Source organism: Pelecanus crispus, chromosome 1 (assembly GCF_030463565.1).
Source record: "Pelecanus crispus isolate bPelCri1 chromosome 1, bPelCri1.pri, whole genome shotgun sequence".
NCBI lineage: Eukaryota > Metazoa > Chordata > Aves > Pelecaniformes > Pelecanidae > Pelecanus > Pelecanus crispus.
In genome coordinates, this window is record NC_134643.1 from 141,348,766 (window position 1) to 141,370,867 (window position 22,102).

At 41.1% G+C, this 22,102-nt stretch overlaps 1 protein-coding gene across 1 annotated transcript in view; it reads left to right on the forward strand.

Annotated features, from left to right (window-relative positions):
* VEGFD (vascular endothelial growth factor D) overlaps positions 1–14,203 on the forward strand; it is a 30,791-nt gene extending 16,588 nt beyond the window's left edge. The window contains exons 2-7 of the mRNA XM_009492676.2: positions 2,172–2,382; positions 5,999–6,189; positions 8,498–8,646; positions 10,048–10,145; positions 12,412–12,607; positions 14,077–14,203. Of these exons, the coding sequence (XP_009490951.1) occupies positions 2,172–2,382; positions 5,999–6,189; positions 8,498–8,646; positions 10,048–10,145; positions 12,412–12,607; positions 14,077–14,203 (972 nt within the window). The remainder of the gene's footprint in view (positions 1–2,171; positions 2,383–5,998; positions 6,190–8,497; positions 8,647–10,047; positions 10,146–12,411; positions 12,608–14,076) is intronic.
* The last annotated feature ends 7,899 nt before the right edge of the window (positions 14,204–22,102 follow it).

Below are 22,102 nucleotides of genomic sequence, written 5' to 3' on the forward strand. Positions count from 1 at the left end.
AAAAATAGAAGAACCCTTAAAGCAGTACAAATTCTTGCTTTAGATAAGCCCAGAGATCTTTTCTTGCTATAAGAAGGCATGTATACTTTTTCTATTCTCTTTGATCTTAGGTTTAAAACTCATTTTGCTCATACAATAATCATTAATAAAACCTCTTCATATTTAAGTAAAAGAAATGGAAAAGCTAGTCCCAAACTACTGATCCTTACAAGAAGTGCAGGGATATGTCTTCTAATTTACAGAATATCATTATCTCATTTTACAGGTTCGCTGTAATTTCATTCTAGTTTAGAAGTCTTGGATGCTGATTCAGCTAGAACATCTTTTTACTGTAAAGACAGAGAAAAAAGTCTTGTTAACAGTTAATAGAGTTCAATTTTAATATCTTGGTCCCATTACCATACCAGCACTGGTCCTATACTCGCATGTTTTGTACGGTCAAGGAGACCATTTGTGAATGGAAGTGAATATAAGCTGCAGTTCTTAGAACAAATCAGTCTTGATGCATTGACCTCAAGCTGAATTTCAGCTTTCCTAGATCAGCAAAATTCTGGGTAGCTTTTTTGTAAAACCATCTTGAAATTCAGTTACTGGTGCTAAGTATTCACATTCCTTCTGACCTATTTGTCCATAAGTATTGAGATGGGCTTTCCAGTTTTCACCAGATATGAAATACATGAGAAATCATTCACCTATGAAAACCAGCTATCTCTGTAATGAAACATGGTGGCTTGCTAGAGCACAATATAATGTTCTGTATGGGCATAAAAGAAGAGCAAACAACTTATTCTGAGCTAACTACACAGGGAATTTTAGGTCAGTAGAAGGTAATTACCCAAAAACGAACTTGGCCTGTATGTACACGCTAACATCTGTATCATTGCAAAATAAATGTTACAGATGTTTTAATAACAAATAACAGATGCAGTCAGTGCCTGGGTTTCAGATCTCATATAAAAAGGTTCCTCTTATAGATGACCCTTTCCCCCACCCCTTCCCCAGTCCTATACAGAGCACTCGCTTGCTACCGGTTCAGACTGCAGGCTGCTACACACCTCATCGCCAGCTTCCGATACTTCAGCTTTGCCTTTATTTGTGAGAGCTGGCAGTGCAGCCCTTTATTTGCAAGTCAAAAAGTACAGTCTACTGTATGACCAGAGAGTACAACTGAGAGCACTAGCCCAGCGCAACACAGCCTTTTACAAAGATAACCTTTTACTTGGGTTGGAGCAATAGTTTTCAGCAGATCTGGTGAGTCAGTGGAAATAAACACTCAATGCCTTGATAAGGCACAAACACAGATGTCAGAAAGCAGGAGCCAGAGAAACCAGTATTGTTATGGGGTGCCGTGCAATATTAAGTTTCTGTTAAATGGGTATGTTTCAAGTGAATAACAACTTTAAACTGATGGGGTAGGCCTCTGTAGGGAGCATCTCCCATGGGAGCAGACAGTGGTCACATATGTCATGGAGGTGAAAAATGCAATGGCTGCATTAACACTGCTGCACAGCCGCAGCACTCAGGCTGGACTTGAGGCCTCTGTGGCTGACTTGGGCATGACCCAAACGGTAGTCGGGATGGGAAACAGCAGACGCATCCTGCACTTTGCAGCACGTTGAACGCTGTGGTTGCCCGCCGTGTGGATGGGCCCTCGTACTCAGGGCAGCTTCCAGCTGTATCACTTGCCCCTGCAGTGATGTCTCATGGTTGGCACCACAGTTTTGGCACCTGAGGCGGCTTGCTGCAAAGGCACATGGGTTGTGCTCACCAGCTGAACTCATTCAGGTTGTCTATGGCGGGGGGGGCAGGATTCATGCTGGCATGGCTGGCCAATTCAGGCACAGCAGCGATGTGATCGGTGTCTGCCAGGTTCCCTGGGGAGCTGGGATATGGGGAGTACAGCCTGCATTTGGCAAATAGCTTTAGTGGCTGTGATGGAAAGGGTGAGGAAGTGGGCATCCTCCCTTCCCAATTTATAAGGGCACAAATCCTGCAGATCGGGCTGGTGCCGGGCACTGTCAAAGCCCGGGACATCTCCGTGTGCTCCTCTTTTCCCGGCTATTCTCAGCTGTCCTCAGTAACTTGCTGCCTTTTTGTACAAGTGCTCCATGTGCTGCACTGGGGACAGGCTGTAAAGGTACTGGCTTTCTGACCTCCCCCTTCCCTTCCAGAGAACATCTCTGTCAGCATTGGAGCAGTCAGAACAGCAGATCAGGAGAGCATCCAGCCTGGAAGAGCTGCTTCGCATCACTCACTCTGAGGACTGGAAGCTGTGGAAATGCAGGCTAAAACTCAAAAGTCTGGCCAATTTAGACTCCCGCTCTGCATCACATCGCTCCACCAGATTTGCTGCTGCTTTCTATGATATCGATACACTGAAAGGTAGGTGCAGGTTTGCAGCTGAATGATCTCAGTTTCAGGACCACTGATTCTTAACCAGCAAAAGGTTAAATACCAGGGGTTTCCTAGAAAACACCCATATTGGAAACAACAGGGAGTTCATGAAAAATTACTTTTTATGAAAAAATGTCAGGCAATAGCCCGAGTCTGCCTCCCTGTTTTGTGGCCAAATCAGGCTTATTGCTTTCTGTATACTCTCCAAAGACAGGATGTATTATGTATGGATTTGTCAGTCCACAGAAAGGAGGGGAAGTCAACATGCAAAGAACAGGTTGGAATGACCAGCCGAGGGGCTGGCCAGCAGCATTGGGCTAAATCTCAGAATTTGCTTGCAGGCAGAAACAAATGAGCTTTCCTGCAGGCATAGAAATCCCTTTTTTTATTAGGTGTGCTCTGATATAAGGCACTGTATCAGCAGCAGTGTCTGGGTGGGGATTGCAGAGGAAGGAGGTATTGCCCTAATCCAAATCTATTTCAGGAAGTCTCTCCAGAGAGAAGAAGTAGATCTTGAAAGAACCATCCAACACCTGAATGCAGGGAATCACAATCTATTCCCTCACCTGGAGCAAAAATAAATACTGTTCCTTGTAGGTGAGACACTCGAGAGGCATTATGTGTTCACTGATGTAAAATAAAGGATCAGGTAGTACACTTTGCTCTAGCAAATGCATATCCTACAGCAAAACTCCACTGTAGCCTAAAAAAGGACAGACTGAGCTATTCTTTTTTGTTCAGTCTGTACCCTGACGTGATATGATCATATCACCTTCCTTTTGGGAAATGAGATATTGCTGATCCTGTTCCAATACCACTTTTACAATAACCACAGCCACATTTGCACACCATTACTCAGCTAAATTATGGCTGAGCAAAGGCCTTAATTTGCTTCTCTGAGCCACAGCACAGAAATGCAGATATGAGTGCCAGTCCAAAAAGGGCTTTCATATAACAGGCGTGGTTTTAAACTTCTCATAGAAATTTTGTACAGAAAAAAATAATCCAATATACACTGGAAGAACAATTAAGAGGGCTTTAATTAAGGATACACATTTTGTTTGCTCACCTTTACAACTCTAGGAGTCCATAAAGCTGTTATTAGAATAGAATCATAGAATCGTTTAGGTTGGAAAAGACCTTTAAGATCATCCAGTCCAACCATTAGAAGTAGTACCCAGTGTCAAAAGCTGTAATTCTCTATTCACTATTGCTCATTTATTGAGCACCAGCATTTCTGAAAAATTAAAATATTCCTTTTGTCAATATAGTGAGACAACAGAGAATGTTGTCAAGCATTACTGAGGTAGTTCATATTGCAATGGGCTTTTTTCAATGGCTGAATTCTGTAACTGTTCAGGTAATAAAGTCTGTAATATAGTCATACAGATATAGTTTTCTTATGATTAATTGCTTGGAAGAGCTGTTAGGTTGTTTCCTACTTTTCCTTTAAAAGTCTAACTCTAGACACAGAGATGGCAGCGCTTTCATTCAAAGTCAAGCCACTAAAATTTAAGTTAAAAAAATCCTACTGGGTCATGTTCTCCATTCTTCCATTCAAAGTGGAATTACCCCAGGACAGAAATTACTTTTGTTCTAATATCTTAATATGTTCAAGGTACTAAAGCTCCTTTAAAAAAAACCCAAGCCTATAAACATGTATTTCTTTCCCACACCCTTTCCAGTCATTAAGCATTGATCTTTTTGCCAAGGGCATCTGTTTTGTTTTAAAAAGTGTTTTGACAAGAAGGCTGGGTCAAGGCTCCTCATTGTTTCACTGCTAGACCATCTTCCACAGCACCCCAAACTCCAGCAGGGCAAATTCAGGACTTTGTTCTTCCTTTCTAGAGCTTTAATGATGAATCCACTGAAAACTCGTGTCACCCTGTCTAACCACAGCTTCCCCTGAGCAGCTCAGCTCACCTAGGACTGCAGTGCTTTCAAGCTGGAGTGTGTATCGGAGCCAAATTTCTCAGCAGATAGCCTGCGCTTGCTCATGGAACAGATCAGGGTGACCACAGTGCTGCTGAACAAAATGTGACACCCGCTTCTTTGACCACCCCTTCCTATAACAGCCCTTCTGCTAAATAAGTGGTTAATAAATTGAGGATGTATGCAGTTGGAAAGGTCATCACCGCTTACACTCATGGAAGTGACATCTGAAGTGATTACATGCACATACCTTAATGAGTTTGGCAAACACTTTATTTTCTATTTTAAGGCCCAGCATTGGATTGCTGTTTTGATAGGCTAACATTGCTCTAGAAAATTCTATTTATTTTAGTGATTTTTCTCTTAATTTATGCTGTAAACTCAGAATCCGGTCCCCAAGGTCTTATTTCTTGTACTTTTTGCATGGCTGGAAAGTGGAGTGAATCAACCTGGGGGAAGGACTTTGCGGGAATAAACAAGCTCATTTAAATATACACAGTCAGTTAAAAAAAAACCTAAAAATAATAAAAGGAAAGTCAGGTAGGAAAGAGAGAAATAAATGTTCATCTGAAGACAAAGTATAGCATCTAGATTAAAAGTCTTCCAGATTTTTTTTTTTTCCCAGAACTTTCCTGTAAATGTATGCACTGCTTGCACAACTGTAGGGAGGTGGGCTGCATCGGGAGAGAGAACAATTTTCTTAACAGTATAGAAGTTGCTTTTGATCTTTCAGAAGCCTGCTGGAGGGGGGCAGACAGGAAAAATGTTTTTCATAATTTTAAGAAGGATTTAAAGCATAAGCATTGATGACTCTCAAGTAATTCCATAACTTGAATCGGGTAAGCAAAAGCCAAAAAAAGCAGGGCCACCTCTTAACAAGACTCGAGATGATATTATGTAAATGTCACTGCTTTCTCTCTCTGGTTCAGTCAATTAATGCATTATTCCTTCTCACAGTCAGAATTTGACAGATCAGTCTAAAATAAATTACTAGTTGACAGCAATTCTCTATTTGAAAGATGTCACAGTGTTTTGAATAGATAAATTGTGCTTGAATTCATATTCCTGTTATTCAAACTTGAACCCTCTGAGGGTACTGAGGTGTGAGAGCGTTTGTCTTGGATTTCATTAGACATTTTGGAAACGGTGTTCGCTGGCTGACATCCAGTAGGAGTATTAATACCCTCTGACCAGAATCTGTTAATCATTAATGTGCTGTTGCAGTCAGGCCCAGGCTCTACTGCGTCCGCAGTGGGGTACATGCGAAGAGAGGATAAAATGACAATAGGGAGGTCTACCCTGGAGAAAAGGAGAACAGGGTGTGGGACAGCTTTTGTCAGACAGAGGCTGCGGAGCTGACTCTTGGCTAGGGGAAATCGATGCAGCTCTACTTAACCCATTGGAATTAACGGAGATTTTGGTCATCCATGTTGAAAGCTACAGGCATATAAATACAATGACCTCTCTGCCAGTGCAGCTGGTGTAAGTTACTGGGATAATTTTGCTCTCAGACTCTCTCTGGTCCTTAGATTGATTCCAAGTAAGCGCAAATCGATCCAAGTAAGTGCAAATGGCCTGCCAGCACTTCATTTTTATTTATACAATGCTTCTGCCTCACTAATCAGAGGTTTAACTTTGCCATGATTGCTCATAAAAATGGTGTTTTCTCCAGTGATAGATGAGGAATGGCAAAAGACTCAATGCGTGCCAAGGGAAACCTGTGTGGAAGTTGCGAAGGAGCTGGGTACAACAACCAACAAATTCTTCAAGCCTCCCTGCGTGAACGTGTTCAGATGCGGAGGCTGCTGCAATGAGGAGAGTCTGAGCTGCATGAATACAAGTACAACTTATGTGTCAAAAACGGTAAATGAGGCTATTCATCTGCTTTCTTTTTACCCTGGCTCTCCCGGAAGGGAGGGGAAAGAGGATGTTTGGTTTCTGAGATCCTGTTATGAAAGGTCTGTCTGCACTATCATAACAAACAGAAGAATTAAGTTTTTTTATCCAATGCAGAGTGAATGCAGGCATGTGCAATAACATTTTACATTCATGTTGCATTATTAAAAATGGCTATATATGCGAAGAGATGGAAAATCAGGCCCTGAGAAACTGACTGTAGGGTCACATGACATTAAGGAGTTTAATCTTTCATTAATGTATTGTTACTTGGACCTGGGACCTCTTGAGAGTATTGGCTTGTGAGAATCCTTTGCACTAAAGGTTTAAGAGACATTCCCGGAATTTTGTTGGGTGAGGCCAGGAGTCCGAGAGCTGAATTTTCAAAATTGCTGTCAGTGCCAAAAAGGCTGGCTTATAATTTTGGATATGCAGTTTTGTGATCCTAAAAAGGGGACATTTTCAAGAGGAGAGGACAGATGCTTTCCACTGGAATGCCTCAGGATCTGAATGTCCCAAATCACAAGTCACTTCAGAAAAGAAAGGCTTCAACCAGTAGCCAATTACTGCTTAGGTGCAGCAGGTGACAAATACCTGAGTTTTAATAACCAGTACAAAAAAGTGAGCATAAAGAGAGTATCCAGAGAGCTTCTTTCTGCAGACTCCCTCCAGTGTCTATGTACAGAGATACCTTGCTCCAGCGGGTGACTCTGAGCAGAGCTCCAAGTTTAGTACTTTCACTCAGCTCTACAGATGAAACCATCTGTGTTCATACCTACAGAAGGAGTACAGAAGACTGGTCCTCCTTAATTAATCTTTGCCTTGTGCATCCTTACTTATAGTTGATAAAAACCTTTGACTTGGATTAATATATTAAATTCTAGTTATCAAAAAGTCTTTTTGTTAAATCAGAACAAAGATCAAGGTCAGTTGTTTTAAAAAGAAAGTTGGAGTCCTCATGGGGAGAAGGTCTGATTCACTTCTGTATTTGTTTCAGGTTTGTTGGAATGTAATTCCACTGTGTCTGGTTGTACCGGAATATAGCTGGAGTAAAATAAATCAGGGCCCATCCTTCTTGCGTCAACGTTCATTAATTGCTTTCATTCCACACCAGAAGGAGAAAGCTGTTATGACCTGTTGGCCACACACAAAAGACATCCGATAAGCTCAGGGAGCTAGGTCAGGCTAAAAAGTATTTATTTATTTATGTGGTTTTGGAGCAGCAGTTCATAAGTTTGCTGAAAAACTGTGGTTTTGCAGGGTGTAACAGTCTTTCAGTGTCCTTCAAAATAAAGATTCCTTCAAAAGCCCCCAGCTAAATTCCACTCCTGGATACACTGCCATCAGTCCAGATTTACTCCTCTAAAATGAATGGAATTACTCCCGTATTAGTGAGAGCATTTTTTTCCCCTTGGTATAAAATATCCACGGAAGGATATTCATACTACCTAAAGTTAGACACTACAACACCTAAATTTAAACGTCTAAGCAGTCAGGCTTAGGAATACTTCTCATCATGTGGATGCTGCATTAAGCCAAGACATGCTGGCATGTGACGACGTTCCCTGTGCTTTGGTTTCGATGGGAAAGAAGCTGGTTTGGGGGGGCAGAGGGAGTGTGGGTCACTTTAACAGCTCCTGCACATAGCTGCCAAGGAATCAGGGCTTCCACAAGGCTACTCAGAGATCACCCTAAACAATTTGGATGCACTGAAGGTAGGCTGCTTGGTTGCTTAGGCTCCTGCTATAGTTGAGAGAGATCCTTCCAGGATCCCAAATGAAGCGGAATGAACTCTCCTCTACTTATTCCTGTTTCTTCCCTCTCTGAGGAGGCTGTGGGGGTTAAGTTAGGCCCCTAAAGATGCATGCTGTGACTGTACCCCAGGGCAGTTAAATAGCTGTCTCCATAAGTGGCTGAGATTCAACCAATGATATAATTGAAAACAAAGTTTCCAACACCTGTTTCTTTTCCATTTGGTCCTAGCAATCAGAAGAGGCTTTTGAGTGCGTTTGCAAATAATTTTGAATTATTTTGGGTGTTTAATAGCTCATAATACAGCACTGGGACCAGCATTCTGGAAGTTCCTACCTTGGTGGGTATTGCTTACTCTTCAAAACCTTCAGTGCCCACCAGCCATTTATACCTATGGTAACTATCTCTAGAAAAGAGCAAGGATGGGGAAAATGGTAGCAAAGGATAAGAGGTTTTGATTTAAAACTCCAAATATTAAGTGTATAATGCAAACTGAAAAATAAATGTTATTTCACCCACCTAGCTCTTTGAGATCTCGGTTCCCTTGACAAGTGTTCCTGAGCCTGTGCCAATCAAAATTGCCAATCACACAGGCTGTAAGTGTCTGTCAAATACCCAGCGTCATCAGTACACCATCATACGACGATCTGTCCAGTATCCAGAAGAAGATGGGTAAGTTCCCTCATTTACAAACTTCTACACATGTTGTGCAGTCTGAAGCTTGAAAATTTTTTTGTTTGGGTTTGGTCATTACAATGGTTCCTTCACTTTCTGTTATCCAACAGTTTTTCCAAATAACTTAATTATCACTCAGGGTTAGAAAGCTTCAGCTGGTGAATGGGCACCAGAATGGTATGAATGGGTGAATGGACCACCAAATTATAAGCGAATGGACACCAGAATCCAACAAAGAGCAGGCTAGGCTAGTTCAGCAGGATCTGGAGTCATTAAGACACTTAGGCGCTTGAGTGGAGAGTCAAAGTGCACATATTAGCCCTGCGCTGCACTGGAGCTATTTGGGTATTTGTGCATAGACTTTTTCAACCTGACATAAGCAACACTGCTTGCGCATTAGTTAGTCAGGGCACACAGAGTGCTGTGCTCAAGCTAAAGCCTTCTGCCGTACCTCATGGCATGTCAGGTCAGAAGCAGTGCAAACTGTGGCTTTGCACTTTCTGGTCCAGTCCTGGTTTGCACCTGTCAGGCTCACTGGCTGGAGAAAAGTGATCTCACATCTATACATTATCACAGTATAAAATACCTGTAGTCCTGATAAGAACAGGCTACCTTAGTTTAACAAAGACCCCAGAAGCACAGCCAGCTTGAGTGACTCATCTGAAGTTAGCTCAGATGTCTCTGTCTAGCCTTGCATGTTAGGCTTTCCCCCATAACTGCCCTTTAGTTAGGCATCTGGGCTGGGGGAGAGGTAGCATTTCAGCAGAACTGCTCCAGCCCTCACCCAGCCTGCTGGCCACTCTGAATCTCCTTCCTACACAAACACAGAAGAACCTCAGCCTTCTTCCAGTTTGCGAGTTCCTGTCCCAGAGCCAAAAGTTTGCCTAAAAGTCAAACTGGCCCCTCTGACCCTGAAAACAGTCTATTGTACCAAAAGTTTGCCTAAAAGTCAAACTGGCCCCTCTGACCCTGAAAACAGTCTATTGTACATCCTTAAGCATGGGCAAATTTAAACTGGAGCTGCACTTTCTGGCAGCATGGCAAAATTGAATACAGTAACATGGCATGAATACTGCAAGACAAAGACTACCCTAGGTGGGGTAGAGCTGTTTTATGGAAAAGTGGAGCTGTGAAATTGTAGCTCTTTCCTAAGGATGTAGTCTGAAATATGTGCTGTACCTGCTCCTTCTAGTTGCTGGGAACCAGACAGCTCAGCCCTAGCAGCAAAACCATCCAGTCCCAAGGTTTTCTGTTTGCAGCAGTAATGCACACAAATGCTGTACTTTCACGTAGTACAAGTGGCAGATCCAGCATACCGGCAGGCTTTTTGCCAAATGACTACACTGATGCTCCTAAGTTTTTTTTTAATTCCTATCTTAATTTTTTTTTTCCTTCTAGATGCCCCTTTACCAACAAACTTTGCCATAATGGATGGATCTGGGATAGTGACAAATGTGAATGTGTTGTAGATGTACAGCACCCCAACAGACGAGAAGGTAAAGATGAAATTGCAAATGGACACTTTTGCTTACTATCTCCAGACTGCTTGTGTTTCACTTTGATTTTGTCCCATTTTTTAATTGAGAGAGTTATAGTTTTGATTCCACATCCCTAGATAGACTTGGCTTATGGTGTAGAAACTCACCTGAAAATAAACACTCATGTGTGCTTATCCCCATCTCATGTTTTTTGCTTGGATGTTTTACTCCTCCTATATTAGCAAGCTGAATAGGAAATAGGAAAGTATTAAAAAGAGTTAGTGAAGTAGGCACCCTAGATAAATTTTTATTTTACATGGGCCTTAAATTGTATGATGTGAAAATTCTTAAGAACAGACTGAATCAGGAATAAGATAGGCAAAATCAGTCCTGTCTATTAGCTGTAGCCAGTGCAAAAGATTATATGACCTTTCAAAGTATTTGACTACTTTTTATGATAATATTAAGGTATTTAGGAAGCTTTCAAACTGATATGACATACATACTCAGGATTATGCACATATACCCCTTCAGGTCTGTGGAAGGAAATGGAAGAGGGTAGAATTTGTAGATGCATACACTACTTCCCTTCTCCCTTTGCTTTTCCTCGAAAACTTTATTCTGTCAAAGAAATTTGCAGGAAATATTCTGGGAGGTAACTGTGCATAACTAAAGATACTTACTAACAGTAAACATTAAAAGAAGTTGAAATTTCTCCAAGCCTTGCATAAGGTTTTTAAAAGATTGTTTTTCTCAGGAAATCATACTGGTCAAAACAAAATTATCATAGCACTAGAGCAGATGGACACAGAAGGAAGCCTTGCCTTTGTGGTTTAACCTACATGCAGCAAGCAAAAGAATAAACCATACAAAGCAACAATAAAAGCAAGCTGACAAGCAATTCCTAGATGAGCAACCTAGAATAAAACTAAATAACCTCATAAACTGGACCGTTGATTACAATCTCCTAATGTTAATAAGCAAGAGATCAGTTGCATGGTGGTTTCTGTAGTATCTGTTCTCACTCTGGATCAGATCATCTGATCAGATCATCTGAGGACTGTGAATAGCCAGAGCCCTCTTAACACTTAGCCTTTTGTAAGGTCATCTTGGAGCATTAAAACTTGTGGCTTGTTGAATTACAGCTTTTGTTGACATAGACTCAGTATTTCCTCATATAAAATATCATTCTCTGAAGTACATTGTGTTTGGCAGCAGCTGGGACAAAGTAACTTAAATCTGTCTTTGAGGTTGAAACAAAGTGAGACTGAAACACTACGCCACTTCACATACGCCAAGCTTTATCACCCCAAGGAAGAGGTTTGTCTTCCAGGAATCTGGGGCAGACTCCTTCCTCCCTTCCTATAGGACTTGGGTTTTATTCTGTCTGGATATTGGTTTTCCAGCATTAAGTAAATAATAATGAAGGTTTCTTTCAAGTAATGTGCAAGCCTTTTCTGGCCATTGAGATCAGAGCTCAGGCTACAGAGGTCGCAGACACAGGTTACATTCCACATTTCATAGGTTAGATCCAAGAACTAATTGTAAAACTACAGGAAATTACCTTCCCAATGACACATTATTGCCATGACCTTTAAGCAGGGATGTGCTGCTAGCATTTTAATAAAACTTTCACAAAATGTGTTGCCTTTTTGCTAGGATTAGCCTCATATTGTACTCCAGATGTGTATTTTCAGGGAAGACAGATGAGATATTAGACAGTGTGTTCAGTTGGCTGGGGTTTTGTTTCTGAAACAAAGTATTTTCTTCTGTCTTTAACTGACGAGTGTGCATGTGCTCCTTATTGAATCGCTAGACCAGCTCGCACCTTACTAGACATAGCATTACTTTTGCAAAATTTCTGCAGTATGTGGATAGTGAAGTACATTGAGTGCTGAGTGTGACAGTTTGCATGGATGTGCATTTTTGTCATGGGTATAGACTAAATCCTTTTTGAGATTTTCTTTTCAAAACTTGCTGCCCAGTAAAGATTTGTGCATTCCAAACCTAATGCTAGGCTCTTTTAATATACAGCTCCCAAATAAAGTATTTTTATGCAGGGTTCAACCCACCAGAAATAGTAGTATTAGAGTATGCGAAATAATCAGCCCAATCCTCTCAAGTCCTTTTCTGCACTGGAAGTTACAACAGAAATTCTGAAGACTACAATCTATCAGATAGTACATATGTGAGTTGCAGTGACCACAAAGAAAGAGTTAGCCTCTTCAAAAGTAGGATTTAGACATGTAAAGCTTACCGCTAAAATATGTACGCGCTATTGCAGGACTCCCTCCTCTTGCTGAGCTGGCTATGTGTGGACAACATATGGAATTTGATGAAGAAAATTGTGAATGCATCTGTAGACAGAAGTGTCCCACAGATTTCTTTCAAAGTAAAGAGAACTGCAGCTGCTATTTGTGTAGGGAGAGCCAGGAGAGCTGTGCTCTAAAACACAAGATATTTCATGCTGAAACCTGCAGGTAAGTATTCCTTGTCATTCAGTGTCTGTGCAGCAAGATCTGAATTAGCTTGTGCAGATGCTGGAGGTGGAAGTGCTGAATTAGCTAGGAGGTCCACCCGGGATAAAATATCTTGCTGCAGTTAGGGAGGTAATAATAACAGAGGTGATATTTACAATACTTGCTTCATAGGAGGAGTCTAAGGTTTATTTAACATGTTTTAAAGAAATCTGGACAAGGATGCTATTCAACTACCAGTATTTACTACTTTTTTTCCCCCTAATCTTAAGGGAATGATGGTTAAAACTGCTACAACTGAAATTACTGTGTGACACGGGATTTACAGTGAGATACTGAGTCTTGCATTTGTAAGTAAGTAGAACCCATCCTGTGTTCTCTGTCAAGCTGAATGCAGACTCACGAACGTCTAGGGACAAAAGCTCCCTCAGTTGGCACCCACACCATACAGCTCATTCCTTATTCAGTTTGTCCTCAGAGCAAGTGATTTTCTAGAGCTAATGCAATTTTGTACACATACAAAGCCACTCAATCAGCTCTCATTCCACTGAGAAGCTGGAAAATTGTTCTGGGGCTCCATGCATTTCCCTAATCCTTTTGTGTAACTACTTTTGAGCTTTCTCTGGCAAAACTTTGATAGAAAATATACTTTTAAAATATTCCTTTTTCATGGATCAGTTTATTTTCAAAATTTCCTTCTCAGAAAGCCTTGGCCACATGTAGAGACCCAGGAGCATGCAGGAGCTCTGTCTGAAAGCTTACGTAAGGACAGTCAGCATCCAGTTTCCCTGGGTACCTTAGCAGAGCTGCAGTTCACTGAATGATCACCCACAGGGGCCATTCTCATGGACTTCATAGGTTCATTCATGGAGAAGAAGCTGTGCAGGAAGTAACCTTTGCATCTTTAGGTTCAGCTTTGAAAATACGGACAAGCATAAAATAGTTGACAACAAGTATAAAAACAGAATCAGCAGAGCTGAAAGTGAGCATGAGGAACTCGGTCATTTATGTGTTTCAGACAGGTGGGAGGGGATGGATGCAATCAGTTGTTTACATGAGTTTGGCTTCTAGAAATTACTGTAATCTGGACACAGGACTTTTATGCCTGACTTTTATGCCCAGCATTCCTGGAGGACCAAAGCTGAAGTGTCAGGTGAGCTAAGGTACTTTGCAGAATTTGAGGGCGGCACTATCCAGTGCTGACACTCTGGACTTCACTGCTCACAAGAAATGAAAGCGTGACTTAGGTCGTGACTGTGGGCAAATGGGCAACAGCAAGACATGTTGCTGTAGACAAGAACCGTCAGGCACCAGTCTTTGTCTCCCTGTGTTGTAGGGTGCAGACACTTTCCCAAATGTTGTCTAGAGAGCATTGCAGTGTTCAATGATGAAAAAGTTGAGGACTGTGGCAGTGAGGAATCATCATATTACAATGCTTCTTTCTTTTTCCTTTTTTCTCCTTTATCAAACAGCTGTGAGGACAAATGTCCATCCCAACCCAGAACATGCCCAACTGCAAAACCAGTATGTTCCAGGCACTGTCGTTGTCCGAAGGAGAAGAGAGGTTCTCACGGGTCCCAAAGCAGAGAAACTCCTTGACTGAGCTTCCCCTATTCTCCGAAAATCCACTGCTTTGCAAAGTAGCTGTCACTGACTTTCAAACAGTAGTAAACATGAACATCTTCCACATAATAGCAGAAGAATGAATCCAGTCTGCATTTATTTATTAATCACTAACTGCAGGTGAATCCTCTGGGACACTGGTAATTGTTCTCTAAGAGGTAACAGCAACCGATGAATTACCGGCTGCGATGAATTGCTTTCTTCAAAGAGTGGAAAGTGCCAGTTCAATGTTACGCTGTGGAAGATGAAGCTGGTATATTGGTAATAGAGTCACAGTCACCAACCAGTCTTTCAGAAATTGAGACTAGATGATCTTAGCCTCTGAATCCTTAGCTAATGCAGCTGCTGGGTGAAACTTTCTTCAGAAATTCAGTGTACAGGATTTGGCTTCTAATAGGTTCAGCACTGAGTTATTTGATCTACTGTCCAGCTTTGATTATCATTTTGAGTTTATTGTACAACTACTGTCAGATGTGCCATATTTAAGTGTATATAAGAAAATAAATACATCAGTTATTCGAGTGGTTTTGATTTTTCTCTGTTATTTTAACACTCTGCCCAACAAAAAGAAAATAAGCTAAAACCCAAAGCCATCTCAAGTACAGCCTTCTTACGTATGTCCCACTGGGACTGGCTTCTGCCCAAACCCGGGTCAAAACAAGGTCACTTGATCCAACAGTTTCAGTAAAGAATAATTTTTCCCACGTCTGCCCGACAACCATGTGTGATTTATTTATTTGTTCCTGGTGTAGTGTGTTAATCTCCCTAAGGGGATAACAGCCACACTAGTACTAACTCTTCAGTGATTTTTGGAAAGGCATGTTGCACTAAAAGATGATTTTCCTTTTAGCTTACCATGCTATGAAAATACCTTCTTTGCACTGAAATTCCTTTCACTAGTGTGAGGCCTGAGTAACAGTGTTTTAACCAAATCAAGTACAAGGACAGCATTATTTTCTGAGCCACTGAAGTCTGGACTGAGCCAGTCCAGAGAAAATATTGTGAGCAATAATCCTGAACTGGAAGTCATAGTCTTGATGACTGGATCATTTTTTCCCCTTTGATGAATTCTCCAATTCTACACTGTACTGTCAATGAACGGAATAGAGAAAATGAAACGACTGCTACAGAAATGGAAAGGTTGACACAACAGAGGGAATAGAAAATGGCTTTTTGATGTGCATCTGAGACTTTTTTGAATTTATATAGGGAAAAAATAGATTGCTTTAAAGTAAAATTAGAGCCAAATCCTGTAAGATTGCTTGAATTGTTGGACAACGCACCAAACAATTTAAACGTGTCTTTTGTCTGAGTTAGGCATTTAGGATTCGACCCCGGCTGACTGCTCTGAGCGCTTCCTAAGCCATCTGTGATCTAGGCCTGTGCAAACATACCAGCAGGCTGTTTTTGTTATCTGTGCTGGGAACTGGCCTGGGATCCTCTGACCAAGCAGCACACTCTGAGCGGTGAGTGTACTGGGTGGAGCCCCTGCAGCAGGGTTACCCACTGGTCTGCACTGGGCTCGCGGGCTGAGGGTTCTCCTCCAGAGTGCAGGCCACCTGCTATTAGCATGCACTCTGCGTGGACAAGAAGGGGAACGTGACCCCAGTGCAAAACCAGGTGGACCAGCTTGGCAGCAGATGCACACCCTTACATTTCCCTCTCTCCTCCAAGAGGCTCTAAATTCAGACACGTCTACACGGTGGGTGAAGTCCCTGAGCTATACAAGGGTCCATAAAAGGAACGAACTGCCCCATCACTTCTCACCTAGCTGTTGGGGGCACCCCGACCTCGTGGTTGGATTGCCGATAGCTTACACCATCAGCACATTCCTCAGAAAGCCAGGGAGCTGCAAAGGCAAACCAGACACTTAACTGGTGTCGCCAGAGGCGTATGGAGCAACCATACACCTTTGTGCGAAACTATACAGCAGTATTTGTACAGCTAAATTATGTGGAGAGTTTAAGCTTTTGCATTTCCTAGCTTTTCTTAAATTGAAGTTTAGCAACTGGAACCCTGTATTAATTATGCCTGAGTCTTGTCAATGTTGATTTGTAGAGGCTTCCTCAGTTTTCTGTCCTGACCAGTGAATATATTAACTTTTTTTTTTTTTCACAAAACAGAACTGCTCCAACCTGAGAGACAAGTAAGTCTGCTTCAACTACAGAAGGCTCTTAGATAAAGCAGTCACTGAGGAGATGAAAACCATGTTCAAAGGCTTTTCTCACTGAGGCAGAGAGGGATTTGAACATGAGCCACGTAACCCTCAGGAGAGTGCAATAGTCATTAGGATACCCAGGCTAGAAAGGTATCACTGCTGACCACCACTGTGAACCCTGCTCTGAGGTTTTCACACCTTCCTAGACCACTGAAAAACAGACCTGTGTCTGGAGGTCTAACTAGGACTGACGATCCCAATGGGAAGGAGTGAGACGTTGCCATGTCCACAGGCTTCGTTCAGCCCAAGCCTCTGGGTGAATTTAACCCCGAACCTCAAAATTTTGTGCTTATGTCTTGCGGATCACTTTGTGAAATGCTTAGGTAAATATTTTTGATAGCAACATGCTCAAACAACAGAGAATGTGTGATCATCAAAAACACACCTGAAGGTCAACGTAGAATTCAGTGTTATTTTCATGTTTAATCCCCTACAGCTACTTTTATCTGCGAGGGATTTCCATTTTGCAGCAGCAATGTGCCAGAAAGCTTGTGAAATCAGAACAGGTCTTAGGCTTACCAAGAAGGTAGAGAAGAAAACTGCTTGTGGTGGCATTCACTAACAAGAGTGGCCCAAGCAGCCAGCACACTTAAATATTTATCTAGTTTATAACTTTCATGCTCCTTAGAGATTCTTAGCCCTAATTTCCGGAAGTATGAGCATTGGCCATCCTTCCCCTCCTGTTGGCTCCTGTAGAAGAAAGGCACTTACACCTTCCGAAGCCTTGATCCACCTACTTTTTGGACTGCACTCGTGCACTACTGTGTTTGCAGCATGGGGATCTTACAGCTTCTTTCCTTTACAACAAATTGCCCTCCTAGCAGATCATCTTCTCCTAAGGCCCTGTGCCAGTCTCTGCACTGCAGGGTGCTGTTCTTTTCCATCCCACTCTCCTGTATGATTAGAAAATGACCAGAGCTAGAGCATATACTGCATATTTGTAACATTCACTGAAATACTATGTAGAAAAGCTCAAGAGTTTAAGCACAATGTTGTAAATGCCAGTGCTGCATGATGGTCTTCATTGCCATGGCCCCAAGAAGATCCGGATGTCACTAACATTATGGCAGAGCCATAAATCCTTTACCTGGAAAACCATGACTAAAAGGAGGCTCTGGGTGGAGATGGAAACACAAGCAGATAATTAGAATTTGATGAGGATGTAGAAAAACTCATAATGTTATTTTATTTGAGAAATTCTGTATTCTTTGATCCATTTAAAAATATTCAACAAACTTTAAAATAGAAATGCTTTATGTTATCTTTCATATCTATACATCAGAATTTAATAACAGAGATTTAATATAACGATTCAGAAGACTTAAATGAGGTATGTAAAATTCATAGCAGATCTGTTTTTTGACTGATGTCATTAGCTCTTAACCTATGACAAAATGACCTTCTCAGAGGGAAGGTTATTGAGCAGAGGAACGTTCTCTTTGAAGTTTGAAAAGCTTTTAATGACTGTATTCAGTGTGACTTGCTTTTTAAGCATATGGACATGATTTACAGATTTCACAGCCAGAACAATAATGCTGAAACTTCCTGTTACGGTGTGTCTTAATTTTTACATAGTGAGGGAGGTCTTTAATATGATATTTTGATTATGGCCTCTACATATTCATGTGTATAATAGGAATAAGAATACTTAATAATAGTTAATTCTAAATAAATGTGTGTCGTGGTTTAGTCCCAGCCAGCAACTCAGTACCACGCAGCCGCTCGCTCACTCCCCCTACCCCGATGGGATGGGGGAGAGAATCGGAGGAGTAAGAGTGAGAAACACTCCTGGGTTGAGATAAGAATAGTTTAATAATTAAAATAAAATAAAGTAAAATAATAATAACAACAATATAATAATAATAACAGTAATAATAATATACAAAGCAAGTGATGCACAATGCAATTGCTCACCACCCGACAACCGATACCCAGACAGTTCCCGAGCAGCGGTCGCTGCTCCCCGGCCAACCCCCCCCAGTTTATATACTGAGCATGACGTCATATGGTATGGCATAGCCCTTTGGTCAGTTTGGATCAACTATTCTGGCTGTGCCCCCTCCCAGTTTCTTGTGCGCCTGGCAGAGCATGGGAAGCTGAAAATGCCCTTGACTAGCATAAGCAGTACTCAGCAACAACTAAAAACATCAGCATGTTATCAACATTCTTCTCCTACTAAATCCAAAACACAGCACTATGCCTGCTGCTAGGAAGAAAATTAACTCTATCCCAGCCGAAACCAGGACAATGTGCATGAAATTTCTAAAAACGTCAGTTTTTATGAGTAGCTAGCTTTCACTTGCATGTGCTTTTTGCAGGGAAAAAGGCTGAATGAGAATAATAGCAAAATATTCACCCTACATTTGAAAGAGTCAGGAAACCTTTATCTACTTGCAGAAAATGTACTTGACTTCTAGAAGGACAGAGGTATGTGTGATCTTACAAAATGCTGGTGACACTGAAGAAATTCAAGCAAATCTTGAGAGCACTGCTACCATTTACTTTGAAAGCCATCGTACGCCATGTACTGTGACATTGTTTATAGCAAGCATTATTCATAGGAAGGTTGACAGACCATATATAAATACTGTCATACTCATATACATTGCAAGTGTATAAATCTATATGTATCCTTTGGGCATCAGCTCCAGCTGACTCTTAAGGTGCCTTCCTGTTTTCCAGCCAAAAAAAAAAAATGTGAATCTGTTCAGGCTTTTTTTGTTTTCTTGTACCACTGTAAGCCAGGAGTTATGCTATCTAAATCAGGAGTTACTTTGCTTTGCAGTACTGTAAAAAAAGGAAAGGGAAACCTTGAAAACCCAAAACAAAGTTTGTGGAAGCTCCTTCAGCTGCCAGTTTCCTTTGTATTTTCTAAATAACTGATAAATGCATTTCAACTTCAAAATATCAAAGAGGTTGTTACCTTCTAATTTTTGACTCATGGAGTGAATTGGTCTCTCTGGAAGTACAAGGCGGTTACCAGGACAAGTGAATCTATGTTCTCATTTATTATACTCTACATTAAAAAACAAACAAGTCAGGGGTTACAAATGATGTACTGCCATTCATTTTATTTCTGTCAGACTCCTACATCAGCAGTTACTCAAAAACTTAAATAAAAACCTTTCACTCAGGGGGGAGGAGAAAGTCTGTTTTAAATTAAGTTAAAAGGAAACCGTTCCTTTAGCCAATAAAGCAAAATGAGTACATTAAAAGGATGCTGTCAGGGCTTGGTCCGTATTTTGACTTCTATGCCATTAACACCCTTCTTTGTTTCCGCTTTTATCATACTTTACAGTGCTACTCAATGTGAAAGGTCCTCCAGGTTGAGAGCACTGAGGATCCACGACTTAGCATGAACTGCTTCATTTCTTAAACATCAAAAGCTACCTTTAAAATGTTTATGGCTGAATAATCAATGATTTAATTCTAGTCTGCACTAGTATATGCTATATATTTAAAAATATAACAGTGGTTATATAAAAAAATATCCAGTTATTGAGTGTGATGACAAATTAAGTGACAAGAAAAGAAGGTAACAAAATAGGAAACATTCCACCTAGACTTCTGCCCCACTTGTTTTGCTAAGTGGTATTTTTAATTGGTGAAGACTGTACCTCTAATGTGTGGCCTAGTACCACAGGTCCAGCTGAAACGGTGATGCAAGATACCCAGACTAACCCATCAGTTTCTGTTAGGTGACTCACTGGCAAAGCATTTATCCAAACTTTCCCCTGACCCCTGATCCCGCTGTCTAAGCACACTCATATGCCTCCTTTGCTCTTCTTTCTTTCTTGGGAAAGCGTTTCTTGCTCCCTACGAATGGACTAACTGTTCAGAATTGTGTTTGAACACTCAGATGCTGTTGCATAGTGGTTATTTAGCTTCACTCCTTGGAATGAAATCACCAATACAAGTGATGAAACACAAGGAAAAGCTCAATGTGTTGACAAGTACCGTGCAACACTTATCAATATTGTCGCCACAATAAACTGTAATATTTTCTGGTAGCTCAATTACAAAGGCATATAATGAAAATTCCTTTAAAATCATCTGGCCTCTTGATCTGGCATTTCCCTGTGCACCCCTTTTTAAAACCACCCAGAGCTCTCTCTTAAACATTCCATAGCTAATAACTGCCTTTCCCTCTCTACCTGTCCTGTGGAGGCCAATCACCTTATCATCTTCCTCTGCTCCACATTAATTAAATTAAACTCAAAGCACTTGTTTCCAACCTGCACAAAGCTTGCAATCTGTGGCTTCTGTTTCAAATCTCAAGAAGGGTTTGCATGCCTGGAAGCCTCTCTTGAGTCTTGCCAGTTCTAACAGTCAATTAAAAATTACTGCTTCCTCCATGGACCTTACCTTGGTTTTTATCTTTAGATATTCAAGGTTACAATAACACTATCAACTTAAAGAAAACCTTGTTTCATTTCATGGATTTTAAAGTATAACTACAATGAATTATTCTTGCTTTACAGTTTAAATCTGGACATAAACTATAAAAATATTGTATAGTTCGTGTTTAGTTTTTATAAGAAACTTGTTTTTCTTTTAATTGAAACTATAGAAAACAGGCAGGTACTACACTATTGTGTATCAGAGAACAGTGTTGATAACATTCTGGAGCATACGTGTAGTAGGAGCATTAGTAGTAGGAAACAGCATGTACCAGGTGCAGGTTCTTCAGCTTTGTACAGAGAATATTTTGGATCCAGACCAGGATGAACACATTTTAAGTTTCCAACAGCTCCATCTGCTGTTGTCACTGCACCTTTTTTTTCCTCCACTGAGAAGTCCTTACACTTGTTTAACTTTCAGTTAAACCCATTTTGTTAGCATTTTAATACTGAAACCCATCTGAGAGTTCTGCCAGTTCAGTTTGTATTGACTCTATGACATCAATTCCCAGGATTTTTTTAAAGAGTTTGTTAAGTACAGTCTTAAAGGTACAAACAGAAGACCTCCAAGACAGGCCTTCTCTTCTAATGCAGCTGATGCACAAATGCTAAAGCACTTCAATGTGGCCTCAAGGCTGCAGAAACTGAAATTTAAATCTGCAACTAAACAGACAGCAAAATCTAGTAAAGCTGAGGAAAAAAAAAGTAAAACCAAGTCTAGTCTGTGGCTTCATCATAACTGATACCAGAACTGTGTGTTACTGTATCTCATTTGATCCAGATCAGATAAAGGCACACAACTGCATTTCTGTCTGTGGTGGGTTGACCCTGGCTGGATGCCAGGTGCCCACCAAAGCCGCTCTATCACTCCCCTTCTCAGCTGGACAGGGGAGAGAAAATATAATGAAAAAGCTCATGGGTCGAGATAAGGACAGGGAGAGATCACTCAGCAATTACCATCATGGGCAAAACAGACTCAACTTGGGGAAAATCTATTCAATTTATTGCCAATCAAAACTGAGTACAGTAATGAGAAATAAAACCAAATCTTAAAATACCTCCCCCCCCACCCCTCCCTTCTTCCCAGACTCAACTTCACTCCCAATTTTCTCTACCTCCTCCCCATCAGCGGCACAGGGTGACGGGGTGGTATTACAGCCAGACACAGGATTGGCTGTATGCAAAACCAAGCTTTTTAAGGTACTATAGAAACCTGTTAGGTCCTGGTTTTGATTCCTAGCACCAAAAATAACTGCC